The sequence below is a fragment of the Varroa destructor genome, unplaced genomic scaffold (assembly GCF_002443255.2).
Source record: "Varroa destructor unplaced genomic scaffold, Vdes_3.0 BEIS01000005.1, whole genome shotgun sequence".
In the NCBI taxonomy this organism is placed as follows: domain Eukaryota; kingdom Metazoa; phylum Arthropoda; class Arachnida; order Mesostigmata; family Varroidae; genus Varroa; species Varroa destructor.
In genome coordinates this window covers 38,835,244-38,853,094 of record NW_019211458.1, presented here as the reverse complement: position 1 = coordinate 38,853,094, position 17,851 = coordinate 38,835,244, and the positions used below count along the sequence as shown (strand labels likewise).

The 17,851-nt window shown below is 42.1% G+C and overlaps 2 protein-coding genes across 9 annotated transcripts in view; one reads left to right on the top strand and one right to left on the bottom strand.

Annotated features, from left to right (window-relative positions):
* Positions 1–1,432: 1,432 nt before the first annotated feature.
* LOC111252006 (histone H3.3A) lies at positions 1,433–7,045 on the bottom strand. Of its 2 annotated transcripts, none has more exons than XM_022809270.2 (3): positions 6,864–7,045; positions 4,777–4,974; positions 1,433–3,408 (listed from the first exon to the last, which is right to left on the bottom strand). In XM_022809270.2, exons 2-3 carry the CDS (start codon positions 4,907–4,909, stop codon positions 3,131–3,133), a joined length of 411 nt encoding a protein of 136 aa, XP_022665005.1. In that variant the 5' UTR covers positions 4,910–4,974; positions 6,864–7,045; the 3' UTR covers positions 1,433–3,130. The 2 variants fall into 2 exon arrangements, with proteins under 2 accessions (XP_022665005.1, XP_086845828.1); XM_086989702.1 differs by lacking the exon at positions 6,864–7,045 and adding an exon at positions 6,429–6,587.
* Positions 7,046–7,329: 284 nt separating this feature from the next.
* Positions 7,330–17,851, top strand: part of LOC111252004 (low-density lipoprotein receptor-related protein-like) — a 48,832-nt gene continuing 38,310 nt past the window's right edge. For 3 of the 7 annotated variants that reach the window (XM_022809263.2, XM_086989699.1, XM_022809261.2), the window contains exon 1: positions 7,340–7,592. Coding sequence is in view for 1 of the 7 variants with exons in the window: in XM_022809267.2 (XP_022665002.1) it covers positions 9,968–9,980 (13 nt within the window). In the remaining 6 variants the exon portion in view is untranslated. The other 4 variants (XM_022809267.2, XM_022809265.2, XM_086989700.1 and 1 more) reach the window with 3 other exon arrangements.

Here is a 17,851-nt window from a genome sequence, read left to right as displayed (position 1 = left end):
AGTGTAAGCAGTTAACTCGTGAGGATCTTTCGGTTTTAATAATACGCAATATTGTGCAAAGTCACGTAAAGTGCACCACGGACACGTTAGTGTTGTATTATTTTTCAAAGGATACTTGTCACGGAACTGATGAAGGTTAACGCCCTAAGAAAACTATGACGGTTAATATATCGTTTGGCAGGCGGTTGCATCAGTTAGCAAAAATTGACACAAAATTCATGAAACACATAGGTACACGAATTTTTTCTAAGTTCTAGCAAACGCAACTACAGCTTCTACTACAACAGCAATATTTAAAGGATAGACGAACGCTAGAAGAATACGTTATGTAACAGGGAGAGAATATTTCTAGCTAATAATGAAAAACGGTCATTATTAACTAGTAATATTTTTCATGGAGAGCTCTGAATCAACACTAAAATGCGAAGATCGATGCATCGAGATGTTAAGCTAAGTATTCCTCATGTATGTTAGGAAAATTGCTGTTGCGTAATGTATACGTAGTACAGGTCTATCTATCAACAGATTTATATGAATTTTATGTTTGCCTTTTATGTCCCACTTTTTCCTAAAAATAGGTAGTTTAGAATGGTAACGCTGTCTTAGCGAACACATCACTATATGTAATTATGTTATTGTGATTTAAATCTCAGAAATAAAAAGGCATAAGGAGGAACTGACTCTTCTGTCAAACCCTGGTCTCACTTTAAATATACATCTGTGAAATAGCGAGAGCGACATTACTAATATTATTATTATTGTCGTTGTTGGTATTATTATTATTAATAAATACTTTATCTGAGACTCCTCTAGGTTTTATTACTAGAAAATTTCAATTCAATTTTCATTATTATTTCGTCTTCTTTATTAGACTTGGTTTTTTCGAATTGTCTTAGCTTGTTATATAGGTCAGTGCCCCTACGACAAGTGTATAGTGATTAAGAAAATTGAATAATGACATCCTAGATAGACAATAGTTTGTTAAAATTATTTTCAAGCATATCCGTATTCTGCCTTGGTGCTTGTTCTTTTTTGTAGTCTTACGCCAAATTTACGCCTAAGATCTCATAAAAATTTCACTGAGGCGCTTAATAAATATTGGAGACGTCGGTTAGTAAACTATCAGATTAAACGCATAACTTCTGTAACGTATTTTTTCATATGCTAATGCCTAGACAGCCGTTATCTTCAGCCTCCTTTTTTGGCAAAATCCATTTTTTTTAAATGCTGTCATCAAATGGAAATACATTACGGGGCTTTTTTGCAACAACTATTCAGAATATTGCTATTGATCGGGTGCGCTAACACCCAACTTGGAATGATCGATCTTAACGCCTATAATAGTTTTACAAATGGTTTCTCATAGACGGTTCGAATCTTACCGCAGTAAATATCCTGTGCCCCTCAGGTCAAACACAAAGGAACTACACCATTTTTTAGGTATGAGCTAGTGAATTTTATTGAGGTTGCTGTAGAATTTTTATATTGGCGCAATCGTCCGATCGATATGGATCTTCTCATCAGCGAACAACCACAGAATCAAAAGTGCTTTCTTTATTTTCTCTGACTCATATTTGCGCTACCTTTTGATAGAACACTGTCTTCTTTATTGTCTGAACGCCTTATTTTTGCTCTGCTTTTTCATTTTATCGTAAACTGCCTTAGCTTTCCGTCTAGTATTTTTGCGTGCTGCGTATAATAGGTACCTGTTTCGTTTTTTGTGTTATTCTCAATCTCATTATGTTGAATGTTTACAAAGTCTTTCTTCACATCTTCTCATCATAATCACACGTATGCATTTACGCGGACTTAGACACCAGCCACATCATATTAATCATGTAAGAGGTGATGGATTGTTATATGGCTTATATAGGATAATGCTTGTTTATGGACTACAGTTGCTGTGTCGATTTGGAATATTCTTATCTCTCAATGCAAAGCTTATTGTGATGTGTGCAGTATTCGTTACGTCTCTTTCCAGCCCGGGTTTGAGGCTGACGGCTGAGACGAACGTTGGAGACTTATCAGTCAATATGCTTACTACTCCACCAAAACGCTTGCTTGTAGATTAGAACACCTTACAAATTGCTAGGACACATTTAGTGCCTGCACACATCACCACATCACGGCCGATTATTTCATTTTCATTATTTCTTTGCGTCGATACAATTGATTTCTGTTAAGTAATCAAGGTAATCACTTGTACGAATGCGGTTATATTACTGACGCCAGTATTCGGCTAACCATCAACTAAATAAAATGACACAATTTTGCAAAGTCTGTTCCTCAAAATTTTAACTCTTTTTTCTATCACATTTTGTTTTATTCAGATTGATGAGTTTATATGCTTCATTATTAGTATCATCATAATATAATTTAAATTACTATTCAGTCTTATGTTTATTTCTACTATGACCATAATCCGGGCGGCATCACACCATTATGATAATGTGTACATGTATAATGATTAACTCTTAATCGTCACCATCCTCTTTCGTCGTCTTTTTCACATCTCATTTTGCTTTTTATCATTATTATTATGCCTCTTGCTTGACATATCGTTCGTCTAGCAATTATTTGTTTCAGGTCTTATCTTGGTTAGAACTGAGGATAGCTGTATACAGGTTGATTTTTTTGTTTAGATAGTTTTTTGGTGTTTTTGTTTTCTTTTTCAGCCCCCAACCGCCGCTTGCTGGCGTCCCCCGTGGCACGTCGTAAGCTGGTACGTATGAATTTTGCGCCCGTTTACATCACTCCCTCACAGCGAGCTGTACGCGCAAGGGCAGCACGTAACATCACATACGTTTCACGGAAGAACGATAAGCGAAGCTAAGCATGAGTGGGATGTTATGACGTCGGTCGTGTTCGTTATTAACTTTCGTACGAATCTCTGGCTCATTCATGTTCCGGTGGTATATAAAGGTTGGATTGCAGTTAATAATATTGTTGCTTTTGACTGTCGCTATTATGACATCCTTTCGGCGCCATTTTCATTCATCGTCATCATTCATCACTTCTCCGATGGTGCTCTTCCTTTTCATGTTTTTTCTTTTACCTCATTCAATCATTCCTCATTGACAGTTACTCTTCTGACAATGACAATGAACATAGGAACGACGGTGGCGACTGCTTAAGCACGCTCACCACGGATACGACGCGCGAGCTGGATATCTTTCGGCATGATGGTTACACGTTTGGCGTGGATAGCGCATAAGTTGGTATCCTCAAACAAACCAACGAGATAGGCCTCCGAAGCCTCCTGAAGAGCACCAATGGCAGCGGACTGGAAACGTAGATCGGTCTTGAAATCCTGCGCAATTTCACGAACCAGACGCTGGAACGGCAGCTTACGGATCAGCAGCTCAGTCGATTTTTGATAACGACGAATTTCTCGAAGGGCGACAGTACCTAAAAACGAAAAAAAATTAACGAAAGCGAATTGATGAGAACGCATGCATATAAGTTCATGGTGTCCTTATAACATGAATGTTTTTGGAGCTATATATACAGCTATATATTTAGAGGCGCAAAGAAGTTTAGTACTTGAATGGAAGACAAAAATAGGTGTAACTAAAGCGGCGCTTCAGTCTATGATAGTTATCCAAGTGCTTACAGACCAGAAGCGGAAGTCATGCTAGTAATAGATACCAATTAAAGTATACGTCGAAATAAAACTTCGTCAAGTTGTCGTGCTGACTAGTACAGAGTTATGTTCATGTCTACCATCACTTATGCTTTGTCTCTATTTTTAAGTCAAGCGCGCTTGTCTGTAGAATCAAGCAATTTTTAAAACATTTTTTCGACAAAAAGTTAATTATTCCTATAAAATCCAACCTATGGTCTATACGATTTGGCTAAAGTTTGGACTTCAGATGCTAAATGAGAGCTTTAGAGTGACTGTATGATCTATTGTAGAGGATTTCATATCTCCTTCGATTCGAAATTCAGTTGTTCAGTGTCGCATTGTCCTCAACAAGTTCTGTTCCTAAAATAACTACTTTCTCAATGAGAGTTGAATTGTTAAGTAGTTCTTTACTAGGCCATGGTCAAAGGAACTGTGGCGGCCGGAACGTCCAATCATGTATTTCTATTCAAAAAACTTCCACCAGAGCGGACGATGAAACAAGAACAGTTATTTACGAGTATAGCAGAACAGCTGTTATTGCAGGTTGTTTATGTCATATAGCATAAAAGCTATTATTACAGGTTGCTTATGTCATATAGCATCCGCTATGGGTTTTCGATTTAGATAGTTCCAGAGTGCAACGACCCCTCCAACTAAATGCGTACTGCGAAATAACGGCACCCAGTACGCTACGATATTGTCTACGATTTGAAGGAGCACGTATATGATGCGAACAGCGGTCGGAGCTACAATAACCAAAACAAAACATTCACAATGGCGCGGCGATAGATGCAACAAAATTGGGAGAAAAACGAAGATGATGTTGGGAAAGGTGAAAACTACCAGGCTGATTTACAGTTAGCTACGAACTAAACGCAGCGGCAGATTCTTTCGCACGGGATGACTCGTGTAGCTCGAATCATAAGACTCTTCTAACGCTACCATTCCCATAGCCAGCCGCTAAGGCTCGAAATCAAAAGACGAGACAAACTCCCGTTGGCTCCGCTAACACCGTCAATGTCGGTCAGCGGCGTAGCAGTCGCATCATGTCTTGTGTCAGCAAACAGTATATACGTATGTGGTTACATATGTATGAGGAACCAGCTAACACGTTGCGAGGTTGCTACAATTCTCGTTGTGTTCGTACTCACCTGGCCGATATCTGTGGGGCTTCTTCACTCCCCCCGTAGACGGCGCCGACTTTCGAGCAGCCTTGGTGGCCAGCTGCTTACGAGGCGCCTTGCCTCCAGTTGATTTACGCGCGGTCTGCTTCGTACGGGCCATTGGAACGAGTTGTTGTGGTCGTAGTGATACGAGTAGTTAGGAACAACGCTTGCTTCGGGTTTTCGCTGCAAATCACAAATCACAGTGCGAACACACACGCACAAAACACAAGGTGACTATCAATTGACGAATATATTGAAAATGACGAACCGCACTTGCACTTAGCAGATTAATTAACGACGTTGTTTACTAACTTTTTAGACAGTATAGCAACCTTTGCTTGATTATTTCTCCTCTTTGAACAATTACTCGATATCTGATTGCTCTGAGTCTTCTACAAGACAAAATGTCAGATAGGGCTCTTAGCTTAAATGGAGCGGACGCTTTTTGCTAGCAGGCGTTACCGGCTAGGAATAGTTGCCAACGAACAACCTACTCCAATCTTCCACCGATCGCGTTGCTATTTCGCTAGCAGAGACAAAGCTGCTAGTTCTCTCTGATCCGAACGGCCAACTCTCTTTAAGGGTGAAACAAGTCTTCCAACACGCAAACATAGAATCCGAATTGCAACCACTAACGCTGCCGCGGCTGTTATTATTGTCACTGCTGATGCTGCTGCTGCTGTTATCATCTGGTTCCCTAAGCCGGACGCGGCGCGGGCACCGCAGCTGCCGACATCTTGGATGCAGATTCACTCCGGCTCTCCCGCTCCGAAATCGTCTTATGGCTCCCTCATCAGCGTACTACTACACTGACTCGCATAATTAATCCGCAGGCACCTTGACACACAGACCACTGTAATAGCCATAACATAGATACAACGTCGTAGCGCGGTGGACCGTAGCAGCTCAGATAACTATACACACACGCACGCACGCACGCAGAATAAGACCAAGACCAGCGGCCAACACAGACATCATCGGTCCAGTTCCCGCGTACTTTACATACACGTACGATACGACTGTGCCAAGTTGCCCCGTCGCGAAACAAGAGACTACAGCCGTTTTGAGTCTGCAGCTCAGTCGAGGCTTTGGCCCTGTGGAGTGGCCAATACCGATCATATCCGTCGAAATTCGGTGAAGGCCTTGGCCGTTGCCGTTGGCCGCTATACTTAATCTGTTTGGGTTTGGCTGTCCACAAGAGCCAACCATTCGCGAGGGCCGTTCCATTGCACACAACAACAACAACTGTAGAATCAGTATTGGCACGATCGATGGTGCAGGTGGAAAAGACGTAGCAGCTGCAGCCATTTACAGGAGTTGTGGGTCAGCAAGCTGTCGCCGCCGTCATCACGATCAAGACCATCACCAGCAGCAGGAGCATCAGCAATACGGACAATTAACTGAATGGGGCCAACAAACAGCTAGCTAGACGGCGGTAGTGTAGAAACAAGCAGTAGCAGCGTTAGCCTTTAGGGGTCGCATTTGTTGGTAGCGATTTTTCGAGAAACACGCACATTTTTCACCGATATTCGCACGTGTAAACGTGCATCGCACCGACAGAAGCGTTTTGCCGTAAAATACTCCACGTATTTCTCCATATTTTGACAGATTCCGAGGCAAAATCCTGAGAGCCTTACCTTTCAGCCGCACACCAACTCTCTTCGTTGGGCAATGAAGCGCTGCGCGCGCATAGGCGAGAAGGGGCGCCATCACGAGCCGCCGCTGAGGACGAACTCCCGCTGCTGTCAGCTAACAGTTAACGGTAGCGCGGGCTTTTCAAACAGTTAATCGACACTTGCTCCCGCATTGGCTGAGTAGCGACTTGAAATTGAATCGGACTTGTACATTTGTACTATAGAAAACTATAGCAAAGAACACACTACAAAAATTATAGTATACAAATTTCGTTTCACGAGACCCTTAGCATTTGTCAGTGAACTCCGCTTTAGGATATATTGTCGAGTGATTTTAGAACAAATGTTTTCTGCCAGCCGCTGTTTCATTCAAATCAATGAACTCGTACAAGCAAAAAAATGGTTTTTCTTAGATGAGCTGGTTTACTAAATACGCACCTGGTAATTTTAACAGCGCTGCACCAGTGTCTTCCAGTGCACAGTAATCTTCTATCGTTTTGCTATGGACACACACATACACGCACACTAACGTTCATAATACACACAGATCAACAGAGACGATGCATACGTCCACGAGACGATATGCATTTATGCCTAGAGAATCTTAGAATTCCTCCTTTCTGCGAGCAGTCCCTATCGTTGTCTCGTGCTAATAGGAGTAGTGGTTATGACCGTCGCACTGGCAAACGTTTGTTAGTTGTGTGTAGTACATGAACTCACTAACCGCGTGTCCTCTTCCACATAAACTTGTTGTATGTTTTCATTATCATTGGTCGCTCGGCTACGACGATTTTGTATTAGCAGCGACGGCAACAGCGGTAGCAGCAGCAGCAGCAGCAGCAGCGGCCGCCGCCGCTGTGGTGTTTTCTTTGGCGTCAGCGTCGTCGAAGATGCATGCAGGCAGACGGTCCTCAACGCGAGATTTAAACGGGCCCGCTATACCGAATAGCTGAAGGTGGCATGCGTTCATCTGATGCTTGTAAGGAGCTCTTAGCGAGCTTGCCCGATCCCGCGGCACGTAGTAGAGTGCCTGGTCAAAAGAATTGTGAGGTGCGGTGAAGTGAGAGTGCGGTAGCTGAGTGCACGCTGAGGACTGCTGTGTGTAGTCAGCGAAGGTGTAGTGCGTGGTAAAAGGATTTACTATGGAGTGTCTTTGCCGGATATAGGGTAAGTGGCCGCGTGGAAAGATAGGGAATAAACCTTTTGCGACTATTACTAGGTCTGCTAAACAAGCGGCTGTTTGTTCTAGCTGTTCCGCGCACCCCGCTTACTCTGCCGACTCTGTCCATACATAGAGAGTGGATGGACGAAGTCCGCTTGAAAAATGACCGAGCCTGTGCTTCTACGATCCACATGCTCATCTTTGGCCCGTCTATGGCTGTTTTTTTACATGAAAGGACATTAAAATTGTCTGTTTAGAGACTGAGTGCTTCGTCTTTACGACAAATCATTCGTGGCAGCAACCTACGGTGCACGCGGTACAAACAAAGCACGTCGCCTGCGGCGCGAGATCCAGCTACGTGGTGTGTGCGTGAGCTGGATGCGTGCAGTGATAGTGAAGTGCGCTTCTGTGTGATTGAAGGTCGAAACAGGTTAGCCAAAATGTTTCTTCGAACCTGTATGGGATGGCCGAAATCTTACTGTAAAATAATAAAAGCACGCAAAAAAAGCAGATGCTATTATTTCAAGGCCCTGCAGGTTTCCGGCTGACAGAATTTTTAGGAGCCTCTATGAATCTCTGAACGGGGTCACGGTATCATTGACCGTCGACCCGCCCCTTACTATAGTGAGAGGCCGTATCTGTGAAAATGATCGAAACATCATGGTGTACTCGCATAACCATTAATAAGTTACTGAATTGACACTTACTATCGTCTAGAAGTCCTAGAAAAAATGATCAGGTCAAAATGTGTGCCATTACTTTTACCACCGCCTGGCTATAAATTGCTGGTGGTCCTATCGTTGGGCATCGTCCGTGGAGTGCTGGTTTGAGACTCGGGCTAAAAAAATGCACTAACAGCCATCCTCAGAATTTGATATTTTCGGTAGCGTCTATTATTACTTACTTTCATATACGATAACGTTTATTTTATTATATTTAAATGCGTCGCATACTACTAGTCTGACACTGAAGGCCATGGCCTTCAAAACTGAAGCTATAATCGGTGCTGTTCGCAAATAATTGTTTAGCTTTACTTGGAATACGAGCCTGTCCGGATACGAATCTAATAATTTCTTTATTTAATACTGATAGCCACATTGATGGTAAGATTGAAAATGACAGTGAGAATAAGGCTTGCTGCGGTTGGCCTATTGGAATGACTGCCTTCCTCTCATTATTCAGGAGGATGAGCGGGCTGTCTGCCTGCCTTAGTTACTTGGCTGTGATCAGTTGTGTGCTTGCCTCGTGCTAGTGGGTTTCAGCTCGTAGTGTCGGTTTGTTTGTTCTTTCCATTTGTCTGTCGCTGTCTCTATTTCCTTTATGTGCATAGTTCATGTGCTTTTTGGACCGGGAGCTGTGGTGCACAGTTTCTCTTCGAGCGTACGCTAAACAGCTGAGATCAAGTCCGCTTGAGATCTGGTCGCGCTGACCAAACTTGCTCTCTCATTGACCCGCCTAGCAGCTCTTTTTTCCTCTCATTCTTAGAAGCTAACTGCTCGTGTATCTCCTTTCTACTAGCTGCTACTGCAGCAGGTAAGACTATCTTTACGGCGATCGCCGCTGTCCTCACTGATCTGACTTCTGCCGCTGCTGCAGCCGCTGCCACCACGGCGCGATGTCTGTCTGGTCACGTAGGCCAAAGCAGGAGGGCCAGCACTGCGACCATCAGATCTCCTTGACGCGACAGGCGTCGGGTGCCGGGCGCGCGCGCGTTTACTGGCCCGTTCGGTTAGCTGTTAGTAGGTCGGCAGTCTGATTCGGTTAAGACTGCTGTAGCCGCTGTTGAATTTAGTTTCTGGTCAATTTTCGATGGCTCAAAATTGGATAGAGCGAACGGACCATGCGAGTGAATAAAAGCATACACGGCTAGCTCAGGCAGAACTTGGTTGTTGACGAATGGACGCAAGGACACACAGGCAGATAGACCAGTAAGAAATGGGCGACGACTTACAACGACAATGACGGCGTGAGCAATTTTTCTGTGCTCCTTCTTGGCAATCTTAACAAAAATACAAACAGATGCCACCAATTATATTTGCCTTTAGTATCGCCATTCGATAAGTCCAGCATTGTATACATATAAAGCACTGGCGGAAGATACGACTCATGCATACATTTAGCTGTTTGCAACGAACAATAAGGAATGACGGCGAAGAACAGAAGCTTGAAAAAGTGTTTGAAAAAAGCTCGTAATTAGAAGGCAAGTGAAAACTAATATTAGTGCTGCGCTGGTGAGTTTTGTATTTAGGAATGATAAATGTGTTTCGGCGGGTTTTTTGTAAGTTGATAAATGTAACTACAAACCTTTTTCTGCCGAGTGGGAAACATTCAATTTATTGCCTGCTGAGTTGACGAAGAGCCGATAGGATTCGAGTCGTACATGGAGTTGACTGGTAAGCCAATATAACAGTTGTTGATTAAAAAAAAGTCTTTATTAATTGCATTCTGTTGATAAACTGGATACACAAATAGAAAAAAATTAGCCTACAGAGTGTTACGGTGGTACGAAGCTCGTACGCTGGTTAAGCGTCTATAGGCTGCTTCGATCTACTACACTTTATTGTGTATAATTACTATTCGTATTAAAATTCTGGTTACAACAAATAGCTAGTCGAACGGCGAATAAATTCTTCGTGCGTGCTACTGTAATAGTTGACGACAAATTATGAAGTAGTGTGTCAGTTTAGTGCTAACCACCTTCACTAAAGCATCGATTATATACCACAGTTTACTTCGTCTACGCAGCTGTGTGGGGTGCGATCTTACATTAGGTACGTGTGTTTACATACACAAAACTATTGCGGGATAGATCAAGCGCCACTGAGTGAAGCCATCAATTACTTCGGTGTCTTCTTTCTTCTACTTAGCGGCCTTTAAATGCCTCAATCATAACGATCATATCCGGACGTATAGTTTAATGCTAAACGGACATTATTATTATTATCGGGTAATTATTTTTTTAACACTCATTTTAACAGACGAAATACTTAATGAAAATCAAGTCGTCTTTCTTATCGTCCATTGCGCGCATTAGTACGTTTGACTCAAGGTAGATGTCGCACTTACTAACTAATCTCTAACAACTCATTAAGTGTTTGCGTAAGATTAGCAAAAACGGCTTACGTAGGAATATATGGGTGAAGAAGCCTTTTAGGACACCTCATTCTCATCTAGTGTACGGCCCATGGGCAATCGCGGATTACGCTCAAGTTAAATCTATGGTCGAAATTGCTTTTGATATATGTGTAGGCATGCTTGTGGTGGCGGGACGATTTGTAAATCACGACACCACTTGATATTATTTCATACGCCCTAAATGATACGCTTATGTTATGATATCACAATTCTGCCAGTTGGTTTCAAAGCTGCTGTCTTTTCTGCGGTGATCATAATGACAATGTGATTCTCTTTCAAATGGTGACATATTAGAAAGGAGGTCGATATTGGAAGATGGTTCTTCATGTTTCTCCGTGTTTCCAGAGTGTGTACAAAGGAAAAACAACTGAACAGAAAGAAGAGTACACTCGGACTAGAAGGTATCGCCGTCATCCAAATGGTTTGGCCTTGTTATTGGGTGGAAATGGATAACCGAAGAAATAGTTTGAAACTTGGTAATTACATCATATTAGCGGCATTCATTTCGAGGACGTTACTCGTACTCGTACACGCATGGTCATTATGGTGAAAAACCTTACCAGCTAATCTATAAACATAGTAACCATTTGTATTGTATTACTCTGCATAGGCTCTCTCATTTTATTAATGAAAGTAATAACCTCACGCCTCGTATTTTTTTTTGAAGACTGAAAAAATAATGTGCATTTGTTTGCTTCTCGGTAGAATAAGGAGTTTGTGTGGCAACAACTGTGGCGCATTTAATCTGATTCGTTCGAAATAATCCCAGGCTATCTTAATTATTTGGACTTATAGAGCATGTAAATACGTGTTATTCTATCATATAAGTGACGTAAGAAATGAATTAGAAAAAGCTACATCGATATTATTGATTTTGAATGAAAATTTAATCTAAATACAATTATAACGAATTTCACGAATGAGAAATGCTGGAGAAAGAAGCTGCTGGCAAGAAAATGACAAAATAGGTGACAACAATCAACGTTGTCACTAATTATTTAGCTTGGTTGTTTCTATTAGCTCATCAATGACTTTGCGAGACTGTACAATAACGTGTTTGATCGCCTGGACGTGTTGCTTAGCTTGCAATTAACTTACTGCGTTGGGTCATTCTTCAGAGATCAAGCAAAATACGAAGAAAAAAACCTGTGTAAAAGCAGCTATTCTTTCTGGTCGGCTCGCGTATAGCTATGCTATAATTGTATTTATTTAGATGATGTCCAAAGATTAAATGCTTTCCGCGCACAGAGGCAGTTATCACACTGCACAGCTGTCAAAATGGATGAGAAAAATTGCTATCTAATTAATGGCGAAGGATCAGGCGTCGATCAACATTCGACTAGTATCTACTACGTTCACCACCGATATGAATGGTCGTATTTATTGCTAGGAGCCCTTGTGGACAACAAGAACAAGATTCGTAATGAATGGCGTGTGCCAGCTTCTCCGAGACCGGTTCGCGCTGACCGGTAGTCATCAGTATACTAAGGCGAAGCATTCCCGTAATCATTTTGATAGCCAAATATTTGCCAATGTGAGTCACGAAAGCACATGGTCATTTACGTAGGGATTTTGTTGCGTGTAATACTAGGCCTGAAATATTAATAAATATCTATTATTGCATAAAGCATGCGGTTAATTGAACTGTCATATTTAACTGGCTGTGGCATATTGTTTTTTTTTTAATATAAAAATATACTTCGGAGCACGTAGCCTTGAGATAGGCCAGTGTTAGAGCTTGTTGAGCGTAAGCTTGTTGAAGTTCATCTTAAAATGCAATAAAACCAAAATCAATTATTTGAAAATCCCTTCGATAACATTTTTTGAGTGCAGGCATAGCTTACACACATATATACAACGCCGAAATTTGCTGTGCATTTGGCAGCAGTATTTGATTAGTTGTCACAAATATGCTAACTCAACATAAATGTAGTTATTATTATATGTGCTACTTGTTCCAATTGTGTAGGTTCATTGTTGAGCATACCTTAAAAATCGTTTTTATATTTGCCAAAAAACACCTTCATTTTTTCCTGTCCACTTGAAATGGTATTACTAGCAACCGGTTTACTATATCGGGTTAATCAGGATAAATAGCTTAAGCAACCCCTGCTTTAGAGCTTCGGTTCTATACAGAGGCCAACCAAGAAAATGGATTTGGTATACGGCCTAACAGCGCACGAATTGTGCTGGATTCGCCCGAATTGATCATAATTAGTATGCAGATATCATACAGTAAGAGAGCAAAGAATATCTTAAACTTGGCCCTACCGCGTTCACTTTCGAATGATCGGAATTCAAACGTTGGCCTACGATAAGTTTCAGAACGAGCCAATGAATGTGTGAAATTATTATAGCAATGCACTATAATAGAACTGTTTCGGACAGCCTTAAGAGAGGATTGAATTTACTCAATCGCTAGAATTGGACACAAACATTATTAAAATTAAATTATGGGGACTAATGTTTTTTATTCCAAATAAGAGATCCAGATTATCCAATAAACGAATAAAATGCATATTACGTAATGTTATGAAGAAGCAAATGGAAAAATGCTTGCGGATACGACGTCATATATAAGAGTATCCGCGTTCCCAGCTGCTGCTTGGACGCTATCACACTGCTCCGGATTAAGTCATAAGTAAAGGTAAAGAACATCTGCTATCTTATCCAACAATAATGTGTAGCTAGAGAGAGAGCGCAAGCAGAATATGTCTGGTGTAGCCGCGCGTTGCAGGCTAACATGACCACGAACGCTAATTTCCAGTACACAATCGAGAAGATGAGAGCAAATGTCGCACTGTTTACTAGGGACTTTCTAAGGACGAAGTGCCCCTTGTTTAGAGCGAACGCGGGATTTAGTCGTTTCAAATCATGGTTCCCCCTGTAACAAAACGACGCATTTTCCTAACTCTGTCGAAGTTTATTCCATTGACTTCGGCTTCTCGTGCTAGGGTGTTTGGCCAATACATGAATACATGGAAATGTACGGTAAGATACTGAAGTAAGTCCGAGCTTGGTCGTAGAGACGTTTTCTCTAGATTTGAATATATGTTGTCATTTTTTGTTTGATTTCTCTTTTTTTACGGTTTGCTACGAACCCCGAAGTAGATATGTACCTTCGTCTCAAAATTACATTTGTTTATGTTTATTGATTAAGTTATTGTACCACTCGTGTCCGAGTCCCATATGAGGATGGGGTACAGTGGACGTATGGGCACCTTTTGCATTTGTATTTCATGGTTTTATGGGGCTAACGAGGAAAAACAATTTCAGTGTTTTGCGCTAAGTATTTCAGTCCGTGTAGCTCCGAAAACTTGGTCTCAAACGAGGCGGCGCCAGACTTTGATTCAATTGAATACTCATAAACCCTGAGCTTATGATATTGCTTTCGTTTCGCTCATTAAACTCATTTGATGCAGTTATCTATTGAACTTGTTTTATATTTAAGCTTAAAACCCTAAGAGATTCTCAATATTTTCTGAAGAGAAAGATAATTAAATGTCGACAGATGTTTCAACGGCCTGCTGCATCTGAGCCGACTCGCAGCGCGCTGATGGTCCAAGCCGAAAATCTCACCGTAATCACGTAATGCGGCCAAACTCCGGAGAGTCGTCTTATGTTCGCTCGACCGTTTTTCTCAAAGTCATGCGCGAATTAAGCAATTTCAGGTCGGCTACGCTAAGATGAGTTACGCAGAGGGTTGTTCCCTACATTAAAACATTGATATAAGCGGAAATCGCCAACTGTCCTGCTATATGCAATACGGTATTCCTTACGCCTTCACTGCGCGTAAAGTAGAGAAGAGGATGTGCACGTTCATTGAAGCAATATTTCAGCTGCTACGATCTTACCCAGCACGTTTTGTATGGTTACCTATGTCGACGAGTATGTGTAACCTCACGGACTATTCACAACTGAAACCTTGCTATTAAGCGAGTACACTACATAGTAAGAACGGTCACCGCACGCGAATGCATGCGGTCGCACAATTTCTGGTCATGCACGTGGAGACTGGCCCTGACCGGGTCTTCCAATCGAAATCGCTTTAGAGTTAAGTCCTTTATTCGTTTAACGTGTGGTGTGCATTTTTACATGTATGGTATTCATTATAGCATCCTATTTCTTGTCCTCATGGATAACTTGTGTTTGTCCTCGTGTGATGTTCTTTCAACTGAGCGCCGAAACGGATTAATCGATGTGTAATGTAAGCGACTACTACTACTATGATTGCTGTTACCTATTATTGTTGTTAGACGTTGGATTTTCATCATCCACTTTAAAAGATTTTCCTTTTACCCCTGATATTCATTCTTTTCTTTAGGCATTCTCATGCTACGGAGTGCCAGGACAAAGTAGGAAAAGCAAGGGCAAGAGAGGGATAGGCAAGCGCAAGGGTCATTAATTGTAATGAATTACTACTACAGTAGTTCTACGATTGGACGGAAAGCTTAAGGTAGCCTTTGTGCATCACTGGGGCTACCATGAATCACATTGGGCTGGCAACCGTGAAATTGCAACGAGACAGTTACTCTTTCGATACGATGATACGCAGTAGCGGTGGTCTTAACTTCTCGTCCTACTACTTCCCCTTTTTTGCGTACTCCTCTGCTCAGAGTACGTTTGGCGTGCTCAGTCACGCTTGACAGTGGTTAACGTAGGGAACGTTATACAATTCCTGCTCTTCTCTATATATAGGCGTCGACAGCTATGGAAAAATAGCATTGGCTCCTCATTGAAGCTCTTTGGTACTGCTTCGCTGCGATGTCTAAGTTAAGTGATTTGAGAAGAGGAAAGTACCGAGAGCACTGCGACAGGAGGATGGTGTGACTACGGTAAAACCGATGATAGCGGCGGTAGGGCGACGAGAGCGGCAGCAGAGACTCCGGCGCCGCCTAAAGGGAAACGCCTGTCTTGATCTCCAGCATTGGACACATTGAATGCATTCATTTCTGAATGCCAAAGCGGACTGTGAAGGAGTTTATGACAGCGTAAATTTGGAGGGTACATTTGGGGATAGCTATAGTGTGGGGTGGTTGTTTGCTGGAGTTTACCATGGATGCATGCAGTAACGCAGAAGCGACACGCAACATCAATCTTCTCTTGAGTCTCATTCCGCTTACCGGGTGCATTGTACATACCGTAGATAGTTAGGGATGAACAAAGCCCAATCAATTGGCCGGCTGATTCATATCGCCAGAGTTAGCTTTCCATTGCACAACTTCACAGTCAAAGAATGGGCCGATGTTGCAAATAGTACGATGTACATATTTCGGTTGGGTGCCACTACATGTGTATGTGAATACGCAAAGGTCAATCGAACGTAAGATGCTACCTGATTACGTGTTTGCTGGTGAAATATATCAACTTGCCGTCTCTGTGCACAAGTTAATAGAACAGGGTACAAAAATAGAAGTTGCTTTTGTCTTTACGGTATTTGCTTGTGTTCAATGTCTATGTGGCAATGGTTTCGGGTAGAGACACCGCCCAGATCTCTAGTTACCGCTCTTATTTTTATGGCTTTAGACACTCACCAGCTATTATGAACGCTGTCATTTGTAAATTTTTCAGCTAGCTTGCTATAGAATCATCTTTCTATTTGTTATCCACGTTCCCGTGGCGTGAGTCCTCTTCAGACCTGGTGGCCAACTGTATGGCCGATGTATTTCGCGAAAAGTAATGCCCTTTGCTCGTGGTTCTGTACCCGTCTGAAAAGATGTTCATTTGCTCGTATCTATGTAGAAGCCGTAGAAAAAGGCAAACTAGCTAAAAATGTTTCCTGTCATTTCCCTCGTCGCCTTCAGGGGGCTAACAGACATCTTCTCTCATCTTGCAGTGCTTGCTATATCTCGTGTTATTCGGTTTCCGTGTGCTGGATGCCGCATGTACCTCTTGCTAGGCTGTGACAGCGTCGAGGCGCTCCAGCAGTAACGTTAGCACCATTCTCTTTTGCCTAGTACTTTTTTTTGTTTGTGACGTTTTCCAACTGGCTTGCTGTATAGGTCTCTAAAGTCATGCAGCGATTTGGTCCTTTGTTGTATTAAGATTAAGGTACATCTAAACGGGTGCAGAGGTAGCGCGGTTCCTTCCAAGAGATGCATCGCATCATAGCAGCAGTATCAACGTCATCATAGTCATCATTACCATGTTCAATACTTCTTTTTTTAGGACAAAAGGTTTGATGTAATTGCTATTACTATTCCAGCTTCTAGCTGCAAAATATATCCTTATATCTAGCACAGCTGCCCTAACGGCGAGGATGCCATGCAATGACTTCCGTCACTGATCGTAAATTTCTGCAATCGATTGCGAGCGGCTTATCACCTAAAAGCGGAAATTCGAATATGCTAAATCATCTGCTTCACGCTAGTGAAGACAACTGGCGATGGAACGAGCTGAAAACCTTTGTCATGACATCCGTTGTATGCAGATACATGCACTTAATTGTTTCATTTTTTTTCGTTTCTTACCTTCTTTGCCTCCTTTCTTATCGCCTTAATCGCTCGTTGCTTTTTGGGGACAAAACTGCGTAACGGAGTACAGAAAAAACTAAGCACCGAGAAAAAATTAAATGAAGCTTGTTGGATTTACTGTGTAAGCTATAACAGACCTACGATACTGATGGTGACAGCAGATGCAGTCACATATACGGCTGTTCTAGACCTCAGCTTGCTTCAACCACTAATAGAGAACGACGCAAAGGATTCTTTTGTTTGTCTCGTATTTCGCCGACTTCCTCATCGTTTACTTCCAAGTAATTTGCTTTTGGAACCCCTAGCTCAACATTTTCGACAGCTGTACCCCTTCTTGATTTTGTTCGTTGTATCTTTCAGCCCTCGGTTTCGCGCAGCCTTTTTCTTTCTTTCCTCTGAGTTCTTCGATGCACGAAATTGTTATCAGATTGCTACCCTCTCTCGGCGTAGCGTTCTCTTTAGCTTTCATAACTTCTCTCAATCTGTCCCTCGTTTCACTCTCAGTGGCTGTCCTTTCCGTAGCCCCTACCATTGATTCGGATGGGAAAGATGCAGACAAAGCGAGTGGAGATGTGCGCAGCTACCCAAATACTCCTGCAAAAGCACTTTTTTTGTAGGACTGAATACTTTTAGCATTGTACACCCGACGAACAAGT

Excerpts from the sequence above, each read along its gene's own strand:
- LOC111252006 (XM_022809270.2), bottom strand. The coding sequence starts at position 4,909 with ATGGCCCGTACGAAGCAGACCGCGCGTAAATCAACTGGAGGCAAGGCG. Across the intron at positions 3,409-4,776 it reads GCCCCACAGATATCGGCCAG|GTACTGTCGCCCTTCGAGAA; the intron begins GTGAGTACGAAC and ends TTTCGTTTTTAG.